General features: G+C 42.6%; 1 protein-coding gene across 2 annotated transcripts in view; it reads right to left on the bottom strand.

Annotated features, from left to right (window-relative positions):
• The window catches only part of LOC139557658 (pleckstrin homology domain-containing family G member 5-like), a 115,717-nt gene that overhangs the window by 58,782 nt on the left and 41,924 nt on the right, over window positions 1–15,011 (bottom strand). The window contains exon 2 of one of the 2 annotated variants that reach the window (XM_071372737.1): window positions 13,683–13,759. The exons of the other annotated variant lie outside the window; for it this stretch is intronic. Coding sequence (XP_071228838.1) covers window positions 13,683–13,759 — 77 coding nt within the window. The remainder of the gene's footprint in view (window positions 1–13,682; window positions 13,760–15,011) is intronic. 2 annotated transcript variants of the gene reach the window in all.

Here is a 15,011-nt window from a genome sequence, read left to right as displayed (position 1 = left end):
CTTGAAAGTACTACTTCAGTAGGTTTTTTGGTTATTTGACAAGTTTTACACATGCCTAAAGAAAATAAATGTACTTTTTACACCATACATCTTCCCTGACACCCAAAAGTACTCGTTACATTTTGAATGCTTAGCAGAACAGGAAAATGGTCCAATTCACTGACTTATCAAGAGAACATACCTGGTCATCCGTACTGCCTCTTATCTGACTAAACTCACTAAACACACGCATTTGTAAATTAGGTCTGGTGTTGCAGTGTGCCTCTGGCTATCCGTAAATAAAATGGTGCTATCTGGTTTGTTTAATACAAGGAATTTTAAATGATTTATACTTTTACTTTTGATACTTAAGTATATTTAAATCAAATATTTTTAGACTTTTACTCAAGTAGTATTTTACTGGGTGACTCACTTTTTATTAAGATATCATTTTCTATTAAGATACCTTTACTTCTACTCAAGTACGGCAATTGGTTACTTTTTCCACTACTGTTACTATGCCAAAATTGTATATTTTCAGTATTCATATGCAGTATTAATGTCAGAACATTGTTATTGAAATCAAAATACTACTCGTATTACAAAGCAAGCAGTAAAGCTACTATACATACAGCATGACACCAATTTTTCCTTTGTTGCACATACAGATGAAACATTATGGAGTCTTGAAAGGAGGACTGGGTAAGGCCAAAATGTAACAAATGTTCAAACTTCAATTATTTTTCAAAAGGGGCACAACTTTCACCGGGGCTGTTTTACATTGTGATAGAAGCAGCAGCGGTCTGCTACAGAACCATGTGGATGCCTCTGAGCGGTCGGTAGGCTGTTGGAGAGGCTTGTACTTTCTATTGAGCTTTTTTTATACACTAGCTTTTAGGAGTGGGATGTTTTTCAGATGAAGAAATATGGGTGATCAATATTTAGCCCTATTTCTAGGCAATGTAGTAAACTATAGTGTAATCATAGGCCTATTTAGGAAGTACATTTCCTTGGAAAGATAACTGCCCCATGCTTCATCGCCCATGCTTAGGCTATAGGTTACTCTATTTAATTGAGACCAAACGCGCACCTGATCTCACAGGTATAGCTACTGAACTTTAAGGAACAAGAATGATGACAGCAACACTTGCAACGTTTTGCATAGGCCTATTGGATATAGCCTACCTTTTAGCAGGACGATTTGCAGGCAGAGACAAATAAATGGGTAATCAATACCTATTGAAAATGAAAAGGGTGCAGCGCTCGCTCACTTTAGCAGCCTAACCTATGCGCGCTTTTCCTTTTCAATGATGATTGCATTTTTTGATTGGAGAGGTAGGCTACTGAAGTTGAAGTACCGAATTCTGACTGTGTGAATGTGAAAAAGATGTGCTTTTAATACAATAGGTAGGCTAACGCACACAGAGCAGAAAAGAGGACTATTTACAAATAATCTGTGCTCTTGCTGGCAGCCTGAGAAATGCAGACCACGCCACAATGATCTCTGTCTGGACCTGCATGTCCCGGAGGCATCCCCCGGGAATGCAACCCTCTAGCGCAGTCAGTACACAACCATATGCTCATCATGTCTTAGCAGCATCAGTTGGTGACAGGGGTACCAGCAGGGTCAGACAGCCAGGGAAGACCAGTCTACGGAGCTCAGGTGAATTTTGCTGTATATTAACAATATCAGTGAATGATACTAAGTTCCATCTTGAATTGTTGGGTATACCTACAGTAGCTTCAGGACAGCAGCTTAAGCAAAGCTACAGTCTGGGATCTGGGAATAATGGGAATTTCAATTATTGAACCATTGATTCTATTCTTGAATAATATAATGTATAAATATACACCCAGGTAATTATTTGTCATGCCTTATTTTAGGAGGATCAGATGGTGACATGTCTCAGCAGGGTCAGGCAGCCAGGGAAGACCAGTCTGTTACGGAGGTGAGGTGAATTTTTGCAGATACAACACTACGCTCTCTGTGCGGCAAACACTGGACAAGCCAGGTGCTATTTAAGGCAGTCTGACAAACCTCCAAAGTTCATTTCCAAACTGTATCAAGGGCTGATAGAGGCTTTTCCCAATGATACAAAACAAGTAAAACAAAAATGTTAAGGATCACATCATCTCCACCTTACCTGTCACCCTAGACCCATGCAATTTGCATACCGCCCCAATAGGTTCACAGACGATGCAAATCACCATCACACTGCCCTATCCCATCTGGACAAGAGAAATACTTATGTAAGAATGCTGTTCATTGACTACAGCTCAGCATTCAACACCATAGTACCCTCCAAACACATCATTAAACTTGAGGCCCTGGGTCTCAACCCCGCCTTGTGCAATTGGGTCCTGGACTTTGACGGGCCGCCCCCAGGTGGTGAAGGTAGGAACCAACATCTCCACTTCACTGATCCTCAACACTGGGGCCCCACAAGGGTGCGCGCTCAGCCCCCTCCTGTACTCCCTGTTCACCCATGACTGCCTGGCCATGCACGCCTCTAACTCAATCAAGTTTGCAGACGACAACAGTAGTAGGCCAACGACGAGAGCCTACAGGGAGGTGGTGAGGGCTCTCGGAATGTGGTGTCAGGAAAACAACCTCTCACTCGTCAACAAAACAAAGGAGATGATCGTGGACTTCAGGAAACAGCAGAGCACCCCCTTATCCACATATACGGGACAACAGTGGAGAAGGTGGAAAGTTTCAAGTTCCTCGGCGAACGCATCACGGACAAACTTAAATGGTCCACTCACACAGACTGTGTGGTGAAGGCGCAATAGCACCTCTTCAACCTCAGGAGGCTGAAGAAATTTGGCTTGTCACCTAAAACCCCTCACAAACTTTTAGATGCACAATTGAGAGCATCCTGTCGGGCTGTATCACCGCCTGGTACGTCAACTTCACCGGCCACAACTGCAAGGCTCTCCAGAGGGTGGTGCGGTCTGCACAACGCATCACCAAGGGCAAACTACTTGCCCTCCAGAACACCTATAGCACCTGATGTCACAGGAAGGCCAAAAAGATCATCAAGGACAACAACCACCCAAGCCACTGCCTGTTCAACCCGCTACCATCCAGAAGGCGAGGTCAGTACAGGTGCATCAACCTGGGACTGGGAGACCGAAGCGTTTTTTCAATCTCAAGGCTATCAGACTGTTAAATAGCCATCACTAGCACAGAGGCTGCTGCCCTATATACATAGACTTTAAATCCCTGGACACTTAAATAAACGGATCACTAGTCACTTTAAACAATGCCACTTTACTAATGTTTACATATCTTGCATTACTCATATCTATAAACATTATTCCATCTACTGCATCTTGCCTATGCCGCTCTGTCATTGCTCATCCATAGATTGATACATTCTTATTGCATCACTTTACTTAGATTTGTGTGTATTACGTAGTTGTGGAATTGTTAGATTACTTGTTAGATATTGTTGCACTGTCGGAACCAGAAGCACAAGCATTTCGCTACACTCGCAATAACATCTGCTAACCATGTGTATGTGACCAATAACATTTGATTTTAATTTGGAGGTGTAAAATACAAAAGGGGTCATATTTGCATATGTTTTGGTTCTTGTGAAGGCTGGCTGAATTCTGGCAAAGAGTTGTTCTTTTATCTCAGCATGTCTACAGATTCTCCCTTCTCCGTTTTTGTTTGCTTGGAAATGTTGATACTGGAGACTTATCTGAAGAAACTGTGTAACCAAGCATTTATAGAAGTGCATTGTCATTAATTGGAAGGTTGGTTATCCTCCCACAATGTCAAGTTATGTATCACTAGATTTGATTTACTACAAGACTAAGGGTATACTGGGCAACTTTCATTAGGTCTGGATGACTTGTATGGAATACAGTACGACGACAGTCTATTGAAAACATGCCCACGTCAGGGGAGATACCTATTTAGGTCTGCCGTCCTGTAGGTCACTCTGGCCTTGGCCTAACACACCCGAAACCAATAAGAAATGTTTCACTAAGATCCTAAAGCTGAGTGGGGTGTGTTGGGTTGGGGCGGTGCAGGGTGGTGGACCGCTAAGGACAGTACGGGGGGATCCAGCTACTGTATATCGTCTGCAAGTAAAAATAGCTCTACAATTAGTCCTATGAGATTAATTTATATGGAGGATTTGCTGTTTCTGTGTCAACGTACAGTACCAGTCAAAGGTTTGGACACCTACTCATTCAAGGGTTTTTCTTTAATTTTACTATTTTCTACATTGTCGAATAAGAGAGTGTGCAAAGCTGTCATCAAGGCAAAGAGTGGCTACTTTGAAGAATCTCAAATATAAGACATACACTTTTTTGGTTACTACATGATTCCATACGTGTTATTTCATAGTTTTGATAGAAAAATAAATGAGTAGGTGTGTCCAAACCTTTGACTGGTACTGTACGTATTCAGACCATTTACTCAGTACTTGGTTAAAGCACATTTGGCAGCGATTACAGCCACAAGTCTTCTTGGGTATGATGCTACAAGCTTGGCACATCTGTATTTGGGGAGTTTCTCCCATTCTTCTCTGCATATCCTCTCAAGCTCTGTCAGGTTGGCTGGGGAGCGTTGCTGCACAGCTATTTTCAGGTGTCTCCAGAGATATTCGATCGGGTTCAAGTCCGGGCCCCTCAAGGACATTCAGAGACTTGTCCCGAAGCCACTGCTGCGTTGTTTTGGGTGTGTGCTTAGGGTTGTTGGAAGATGACCCTTCACTCCAGTCTGAGGTCCTGAGTGCTCTAGAGCAGGTTTTCATCAAGGTCCTCTCTGTACTTTGCTTCGTTCATATTTGCCTCGATCCTAACTAGTCTCACAGTCCCCACAGCATGCTGCTGCAACCACCATGCTTCACCGTAGGGATGATGCCAGGTTTACTCCAGACATGACACTTGGCATTCAGGCCAAAGAGTTCAATCTTGGTTTCATCAGATCAGAGAACCTTGTTTGTCATGGTCTGAGAGTCTTCATTCTTAAATGAGGCCACTGTGTTCTTGGGGAGCTTCAATGCTGCAGAAACGTTTTGGTACCCTTCCCCAGATCTGTGCCTCGAGACAATCCTGTCTCAGAGTTCTACTGACAATTCCTTCGACCTCATGGCTTGGTTTTTGCTCTGACATACACTGTCAACTGTGGGGCCTTATATAGGCAGGTGTGTGCCTTTCCAAATAATGTCTAATCAATTGAATTGACCACAGGTGGACTCCAATCGAGTTGTATAAACATCATGCATGATCAATGTAAACAGGATGCACCGGAGTTCAATTTCTAGTTTCATAGCAAAGGGTCTGAAAACGTATGTAAATAAGGTGTTTGTTGTTTAATTTTGATACATTTTAAACAATTTCTAAAAACCTGTTTTCGCTTTGTCATTATGGGGTATTGTGTGTATATTGCTGAGGATTTCTTTGTATTTAGTCCATTTTAGAATAAGGCTGTTACGTAACAAAATCTGGAAAAAGTCAAGGGGTCTGAATACATTCCGAAGGCACCATATGTGCTTTTGATTTTTACCTTTCCCTTAGGGAATGAAAAAAATAAGGTGTGAACTGTTAAGGAAAATGTGTTGGGAGAGAGTTGAGTTATTGACTAGACTGGGATCCGGCGGGTAGGCGGCTCGGGCTGTCAAATTTGAGAGGATTCCTTAATAAAATCAATGAAAAGTCTGTATTTTCTCAAGAGTTGTTCATTTGTTAGGCTATTGGTTAAAGGTGCAACACAATATGTATTATTTAATTACTTTTGATCTAGTTCAGTCTTGTTAATCACTTAAACATATTTAATAATGATCTCTTACCTAGCTTGATGACTGTGGGAATTTTTGCTTACTTTTCTTCTAAATAGAGACGACATATTGGATTGTGTAAAAAGGCATTACATGCCCCAAAAAATTCTGGGGGAGGACCACCAGACCTCTCGCCAAGTGTTTCTCAATGATGCTTTAAGATACAACATGTCAACATGTCAAATATATGTCAACAATCCTTCTTCCAAAGGTCCCTTCTATGGATTAAATTTCATGAAAATACCCAAAAGGGTCCTGTTTTGTTCTAGTTTCGTGAAGAATCACCTAGAATGAGCATGTGAGCTGCTGCTGCCTCTGCTGTGTTTACGATACACGCCCCCGACGCACATTACACCACCGTCAGCCTCTGAGCCTCAGCCTAGCCAGTCACAGACCTACAAGCACACACACACACACTGGGCTGACCCACCAACTGACTTGTATAGAAACCAGTCCTTATTCTAAACACCTAATGTTTCCTCTTCCCCCTCCTCCCCAGGAGCCTGTAATATAAGTTAGTCAGCTTTGTCACCGCTTCTCGTCAAAGAAAAGGAATTACTAGAACGGCATTCCCACTATTTATATGGTTCTCTCTACCCTTGTCTATCTTGCTCCGTATTCAGCTCCAATTTGTCCCTGTGTTTGACTCCTGACCTCTGTGTCACAAGGTCAGAGGACGGATTAGATGTGCTTTAAAAAGCACTGACAGGAAAATAAGTGGGGGAGGTGTTTTTAGTGGTTTGCGCCTATGTAGTAAAATTAGTTCTTATCAATCGGAGGAAATGTGAGAAGTGTTGGAGAACTGCACTTGTTTACTTTTCAGATAAAAAAATAAAATAAACAGTTGCTTATATGATTTCAATCTTGAAGACATGATTTTGGAATATTCTTAACCTAGGAGCCTCCCATACATGGACGTTAACCGCAATACTGTTAAAACTGCTGGTGGCTGTAATATCAGACACTACTGCCTCCTTCATCCCCATGTCTTCGCTGGGTCTACAGTGCTGTCCTGTCCACAAACATGGGCCAGTACACTGCTCTCTGTTTTGTCATTCAACCTAAGCCTACTATATGAGCCTCATTTAAGTCCTCTACAATTAACCAGCTCAGAAAATCTATTCAGGACTCCATGGCTGGAGGCACAGTTTGGGGAGGGGTCTGTTCTGTTCGGTTGGAAAGCCAAACTCATCTCTCCTCTGTCCCCTCTAATCTCTCCTGTTCAAAACAAGTCGAAGTACTGGTGCCCCGCCCACCCCACCACCCCCTGTTGCCAACCTCAATTACAGCAGTCTATATTTAAAAAGAGGGAGTGGCAGTCAAGCAATTACCCTGAAGGATTAGTCTCTAGCGGCAATGCCATTGTTGGGGAGGAGAGGGGGAGTGTGTACTGTGTATAGAGGAGACCTTTCCTTGATGCCTGACCTTGGCCTAGAAGCCCAGAAATTCTCATAAGGTGAGTTCAAGAGACAGACAAATGTCAAAACAAAAAGAGATCAAACGGAGTAAAAAAGGTATGTAGAAAGTACAGAGCGAGAAGGGTGACAAAAGGAGAAATATTGTCTAATTAATTCATCATGAATTATGTTGGAAGTTCCAGGGGTTGTTTGTTTCGTTCATGAGTAAATTCAACTTATTTAAAGATTTGCCTACTATTACTCATCTTATCCGCAATAATAACATGTTTTGGATTTGGGAGACAATCTAGCGAACTGTTCCTCCTAATTGAAAGCAGACAGGAGTCATTCTTAAAAAGAGTTCATTAGCTTCAGCCGCCCTGTAGACTCCCTCCCTCAGAAATCAGTGCAAAAAAACAATTATACAGGCTTTGGTTTGGTTTGCCATGAAGAGGAGCAGAGCCTTGCATGCGAGGAGGGATTTGGATTTATGTTGTTTCAACCCATCATCTCACCACTAGGGGCTTTGTTTAAAAAGTCTTTGAAGTAGGCAGTTATATTGGTTGTCCCGGACTCCCTTTCAGCCCAAGGCCATTTCCATTGGAGTGTCGGTCGGTCAGGTGCCCTCTTCCTGTTATTGTGCTGTCTGCTTCCTGTCAAAGAGACCCATGGGGCTTAGGGTTGGCGTCACCATCGTCATGGGGACCTCCTTCTGGCTCTGAATACCTTCCTGACAAGACATTTACCGATCGGCACGCATCACACTACATGTTTGTTATTGTTGGATGCAAAACAAATGCCTTAGGCCTAGTTTCTATATACCGACATACAGGGCCATCCCCTTTCTTTTCTGCGTTGCAATGAAATTGTATGTGACGTTGGTACACAAGTCTACTACTAAACGTAAATATCTCCAGGAAGAGCAGCAGATGAATTTCAATCTGATAACTGTCTTCATAGCTTGATTAGCTGTTATTTTAATTCTTAAGGGGTTAGAATAGTAGAATTCACAAGGTGCATTTTCAAAATTTGGTTGTGCATCAGCAGTTTTTCCTCGTTATGTCAGTCACTGATAGTCACTCAATTATCCATGTCAGCTAACATTTAGATTACTAAATGAGTTTAGCGGACAGCTATATAAACTTGTTATCATGGTCAAATTACCGGCCATGGAGCCCCAATTGATTTTGTTAGTCAGTCTCACTCATATCACATTAAAATAACAGCTAATTTACCTCTCTGCCCCAAGGCGACCTGAGTAGAATTGCATGAAATTAGTTCTAAAATGGCAAAATCTTTTTCGCCCCATGGCAAAATGTGTAGAATTGCCAGCAAACTTGCTTTAAAACTGCAAAATTTTCTCGACATTTCATAGGATGGATGTGGGTTCAGATTTTTTGTGGCCCCCACCCCCGTCAAAGGGGCGACAGGTAGCCTAGTGGTTAGCGCATTGGGAATAGCGAATCCCCGAGCTGACAAGGTAAAAATCTGTCATTCTGCCCCTGAACAAGCGAGTTAACCCACTGTTCCCGGGTAGGCCGTCATTGTAAATAAGAATTTGTTCTTAACTCACTTGCATAGTTAAATAAAAGGTTAAATAATATATATATTTTTTAATTTAAAATCAAAGTTGCCCATCCCTGACTTCTGATGCCAGAGTTCTAGTCACTTTCTAAAGAATTCCAAGAAAAACCCACTTCAACAGAAACCTGACACTGTCACTGACAACGAGATACAACTATTTTCAGCAGGATTCTGATGGTATCTGGGACTACTTTGAAAACACCTTCATTCACTATGACCACTTCAAAAGAGTCATGGAAAAGTACAGTATAACAAGCTCTGTGATTGGCTCATAGGTGATGATGACTGTGCAATGGAGTTCTGTGGAGTAAAAAGCTTGTTGTAGCTTGTTTCTGAGGCTGACTGTGATTCTAGGTCTGCTGTGGACTAACACTGGGACTCTCCCTCAAGCAGGGGAACCCACCATTTATCCCATTAGGGCTTCTCTATAGGGCTCAACTTTATCACACACACCTATACAATTACTAAGTCTTCAATGAATACTTTATTAGTTGAATCAGCTGTGTAACTGCTTTGCCTTGCAGGGTAAAATGAGATTGCCCAACCCTTCTCTACACTGTCCTTTACCAAAACAGACCGCAAAGGCCTCTCCTCCTTACAACCTCAGTCTACACAGATATGCCTATAAATTATTATACTCATCCTGGATGATCCTGTACGGATGTACAAGGTCGCACTTCACCCACTGCTTCATGATTGGCTATAGCCTCCACCAGTCTTTACCCAAATCGCCCTATGTGTACGTGCCTGTGTTCATAATGTACACAGCAATGATTAAGATAAGTGGATTATCATACAATAATGCTACCTGAAGTAGTATATCCACTGGCGTGCAAAATACAATACAGCACATTTTAAATGCATTAACTATTAGTTTTGTCATTGAGGAGCTTATAGCCTGCACTTTATGGGATGAAATCACTTCATAGATAGCAAATGCTTTCATGTCCTCAGCCAATCCAACCATACTACAGTGTCAAATAAGTGAGATGTAGCCTATGACGTGGAAATACTTCAATTCTGTTGCCCCATACGTTTCCATAAATCACATCCGGTAAAAAAAGAAAATGGGATGAAATGAATGTAAAAGCTATCATTAGCATTATTGGTTTCCCTGTAAAGATGATTGAAGTGCCAGTCTAACAGGCATATCAAAGACCCGGCACTTAACTTTCTCTATGTACTTCACATTGAAAAACCATTAGCCTAGCAATCCCAATGGCCAAATCTTGCTTGGGAGTCTAACATCACAGTCCCACCACAGCAGAGCCCACCCATGCCAGCAGCAGTTACTCTGTCTGAGTCCCAATTGGCACCCTATTCCCTATGTAGTGCACTACTTTTGAACAGACCCATATGGGTCGTAGTCAAAAGTAGGGCACTAAATAGGGAATAGGGTGCCATAAGGGACAAAACATCTGCCTTCTCATACAGGGAAAACTTTCCTCTAGGCTCTTACACAGAAAGTGAGGTCATCCTTCCTTCTCAGGAACCCCTCGGAGACTCTGTGCTCTCTCATTTCGACTCATTAACTTGTCTACTTAAGCTATATCGATTTTGGTGCTCGTTATATAACGGCAATACAAGCTGTGAGGAATATACGCATGACAATCAAGAGTGAGTTATTCAGATATTTTAATGCTCCAAGTGATATGAATCACCATAGCGAAGTGACCAACGGGATGGTAGAAGTATGTGTGTATTCACAAATCAACAGCCCAAGGCAGCCAGGACACAGTACTCTAAGCATGTAGAATTTTGGGCTACTTTTAAATGGATATGAAAGGGTTTGCACATGGGTATGCCTATACACACACACACACGTGCCAACATGCATACAAATGCACATACACACACGTGCAAATGCGCTCACACACAGCGCGAGATAACTCCACTTCCCATTATTCAGAGTACTCCACTTCCCATTATTCAGAGTACTCCACTTCCCATTATTCAGAGTACATCTATAAATCATGCTCCAGTGTTGGCTGCTCCCCTCAGGTCCAAGACCTTTTCAAACAGACGGTGTTCCTCATTATCCCAGAACAAAAAAATACAAAGAAAGAAGGAGAAAGGGCAGGATGAACATTAAAGGGATGAGCACAGCTGCTTTAAATAGTCCTCTAATCCGTCCATGAGACTACAGCCAGACTCTTGCCTGAAGAGAGCCAAGCAGGCAATGGAAGCATCATTATGTACCCCAGTACAGACAGCTTTAACACCTCTGTACGTGACTAACTTACCAAACCTAGAGAACTACACCAAACTTAGAGTGAATGCTGTACCTGGAAATAGAGCTTCAATTCCTGGGTTTCAGTCTCGCTATATACACTGAGTGTACAAAACATTAAGAGCACCTGTCAACACCTGTCATGGACAGAACACCTGCCCTTTCCATGACATCCATAAATCCATTTCAATCAGTGTAGATGAAGGGGAGGAGACCTTTTAAGCCTCGAGACATGTATTGTGTACAGTATATGTGCCATTCAGAGTGTGAATGGGCAAGACAAAATATATAAGTGCCTTTGAACAGGATATGATAGTAGGTGCCAGTTTGGTATACTCAGTGTAGATCGAAGTGTTGAATTGCTGACAGTGGCTTTTGACAATTTTACAACAATTATTTATATCATGAATTCTGCTGGAAGCTGCAGGGGTTGTTTCATTAGTAAGTAGCTTTAACGCGTGGAAAATATTACATCCATAGAAAACAACCTCAGAGAGGTAGTCTTAAAATAGATACACGAGGGACAGGAAGAAATATGGAAACCCACCAAGTGAAACCAATGAAACGAAACCAAAGAAGAAATAATGAAGAGTGAAAAAAATAAGAGCAAGAAAATAAGTCAGTCAGCTGATTGAAACTTCTCTCCTCCTCTTCCTGTCTGCCCCACCTCTTCCCCTTCCATCCATCCATTCTCCCTCCCTCCCTACAGCTGTTTGTCCTAGGTAGGGCACGTTGCCATGGGAACCCACACCTTTAGGGGCCCTGTCTGGTCCTGTCCCGTAGTGACTGAGAGGGGGAGGGGTGTATATGTGAGAGACCTGTGTCCCAGAGCGAGCTCAGACTGGTCTCCTCATCTACTTACTGTATGTAACAAGACGTCTACTGGGGCTGCTTAACCCCCACAGCAAAATCAGTCGGTTCAATATTAATTTAGGGCTAAGGCGTAGCTATCGGCCGGAAAAACATTCACACAAAAAAAAAATGCTGTTAAGAAAATAAGAGTTAAAAAAATATTTACTAAATAAACTAAAGTAAAAGAAGTAACAATAAATAACAACGAGGGGGCTGTCACAGACTACAACAAGGTTCAAATTATGTTCAAACCCTATGGAAACGCATTAAAGCGTTATCTAAGGCTCACCTCAGTACAGGTAGTGTTGAATAATGTGATGATGACCCGACTCGTAGACAGCTATAGTAGGCACTGCCAATACCACAGAACAGCCTGGATTGATTCAGTGAACAGGACAGGTGAACTCAACTCCCGCCACACCAGCCAGGGCTCATGCTACAACTGGAACAGACACACTGCCTTTGAGGATCGGAGTTACTGCAGAAGGAAACTAATCAAATACTCCAGTATGCAGTCAGACCAAAAGCCAGAGCTATAAAGACCAAGAATACTCAAAACGGAATGGAGACATAACGTGAGGAAAGAGACTTCAGTGTATAGAACTGTTGCTAGAAGCAGCTCAGTTCAAACTCCTTAAAATACTCTTAAAACTAAATATAAAAAGTTGAATGTTTCTGTTGCAAGTCAAATGGCTTCTTTGACGAGTTTATTTAAAACTACATTGGATATAATACAAAGTGTATATTTAAAATGCTCTAATCATGTCTCAAATGCTTGTGCAATACAGGCCATTAGAGTTTAAAGAGGAAACAAGAGGGAATAGCAAGCGATGAGGCTGCTTCACTAGTGACCCCTGGTGACTAAGACCAGACCTGTCACAGCCTGGGGACATACTGGATTCATGGCCCTTTCTCTGCTGCTCTGTCTGCCAACTGAAGACAACATAAGCACAATCAAATCAAATTGTATTTGTCACATGCTTGGTAAACAACAGGTGTAGACTAACAGTCAAATGCTTACAAGTGAGGGAACAAGGCTTTGCGGTGCCATCCTCTGACAGGTACAGTTTTGTCAGCTGACTGGACAAATTAAGGGTTTATTCAATGGAAATCTGCCAGAAAAAGTCAGAGAAAAAGAAGAGTGGGGAAGAGATAGAGGCTGAGCTGTTGCTTGCAGTTGGTAACAATCCCCCCCCCAGTCCCCAGCCATCTTCTCAATCCTCCCCCTCCTCCTATTCCAGTCCAATCCCCTGTCCATAACTAACAGGCCTCATCCTAATCTCTTTACATAACGTCAGCCCGTGACCTCAGCCAAGGAGACCGGTACTAAATACTGAAGGAAAAATACAGCTAATACAGACAGAAAGGGCTCCAGTGACGTGGACTGTCGGGGGGAAGGGGGCGAGCAACCAGACTTAGAGACAGACACTGCTTTGGTTCATCTGGCCTCCTGGCTATGGTCCCATTTTCAGAAAGGCTTCAAAGGAATAATTCATTTCACAGTCTAGTGTCCAGACACACAGCATCACGTCTCGCACCCTTTCAACACCTAACAGAAGAAAAGGGGTCTCCCTGCTCCTCTCTGATCATGTTGTATGGAACAGGGGCCCACCATAGAGCTTCAATAGTGTCTGGTTATGTCGAGGGGGGGGGGGGGGTAAAGGACTTGGGGGGTCTTATGGACTCAAGCTGCACCTCATGTAGCCTTAAGAGTTCTGTCCAAAGGGACAAGCCAAATTAAGTAAAGTTACACACCGAGCTCTCCTTGCCATGGATTTATTTGACCATGGTTTGGGCTATAGAGCCTTCAAACAGACCAGCCCATCCCAGGATGTGTCCTACCTTCGAGGCTCGTCGACGGTCGGGGCATTCAGCGTGCTGGCACACCACCCAGTCCTCCTCCTGAACGGGCTTCTCATCTGGAACACAGCAGAAGAAAGACCATAACAACCACACGTATGGTCTAACAACCACACCACATCTCCACATACAGTTGAAGTCGGGAGTTTACATACACTTAGGTTGGTTTACATACACTTAGTCATTAAAACTCGTTTTTCAACCACTCCACAAGTTTCTTGTTAACAAACTATAGGTTTGGCAAGTCGGTTAGGACATCAACACTATGCATGACAAAAGTCATTTTTCCAACAATTGTTTACAGACAGATTATTTAACTTATAATTCACTGTATCACAATTCTAGTGGGTCAGAAGTTAACATACACTAAGTTGACTGTGCCTTTAAACAGCTTGGAAAATTTCAGAAAATGATGTCATGGCTTTAGAAGCTTCTGATAGGCTAATTGACATCATTTGAGTCAATTGGAGGTGTACCTGTGGATGTATTTCAAGGCCTACCTTCAAACTCAGTGCCTCTTTGCTTGATATCATAGGAAAATCAAAAGAAATCAGCCAAGACCTCAGAATATTTTTTTGTGGATCTCCACAAGTCTGGTTCATCCTTGGGAGCAATTTCCAAACACCTGAAGGTACCATGTTCATCTGTACAAACAATATTACGCAGGTATATACACCATGGGACCACGCAGCCGTCATACCGCTCAGGAAGAAGACGCGTTCCGCTCCTAGAGATGAACGCACTTTGGTGCGAAAAGTGCAAATCAATCCCAGAACAACAGCAAAAGGACCCTGTGAAGATGCTGGAGGAAACAGGTTCAAAATTATCTATATCCATAGTAAAACAAGTCCTATATTGACATAACCTGAAAGGCCGCTGAGCAAGGAAGAAGTCACTGCTCCAAAACCGCCATAAAAAAGCCAGACAATGTTTGCAACTGCACATGGGAACAAAGATTGTAGTTTTTGGACAAATGACCTCTGGTCTGATGAAACAAAAATAGAACTGTTTGGCCATAATGACCATTGTTATGTTTGGAGGAAAAAGGGGGAGGCTTGCAAGCTGAAGAACAACATCCCAAACGTGAAGCATGGGGGTGGCAGCATCATGTTGCCGGGGTGATTTGCTGCAGGAGGGACTGGTGCACTTCACAAAATAGATGGCATCATGAGGGAGGGAAAATTATGTGGATATATTGAAGCAACATCTCAAGACATCAGTCAGGAAGTTAAAGCTTGGTCGCAAATGGGTCTTCCAAATGGACAATGACTCCAAGCATACTTCCAAAGTTGTGGGAAAATGGCTTAAGAA

Source organism: Salvelinus alpinus, chromosome 28, assembly GCF_045679555.1.
Source record: "Salvelinus alpinus chromosome 28, SLU_Salpinus.1, whole genome shotgun sequence".
In the NCBI taxonomy this organism is placed as follows: domain Eukaryota; kingdom Metazoa; phylum Chordata; class Actinopteri; order Salmoniformes; family Salmonidae; genus Salvelinus; species Salvelinus alpinus.
This window is presented reverse-complemented; position numbering and strand designations above follow the sequence as displayed.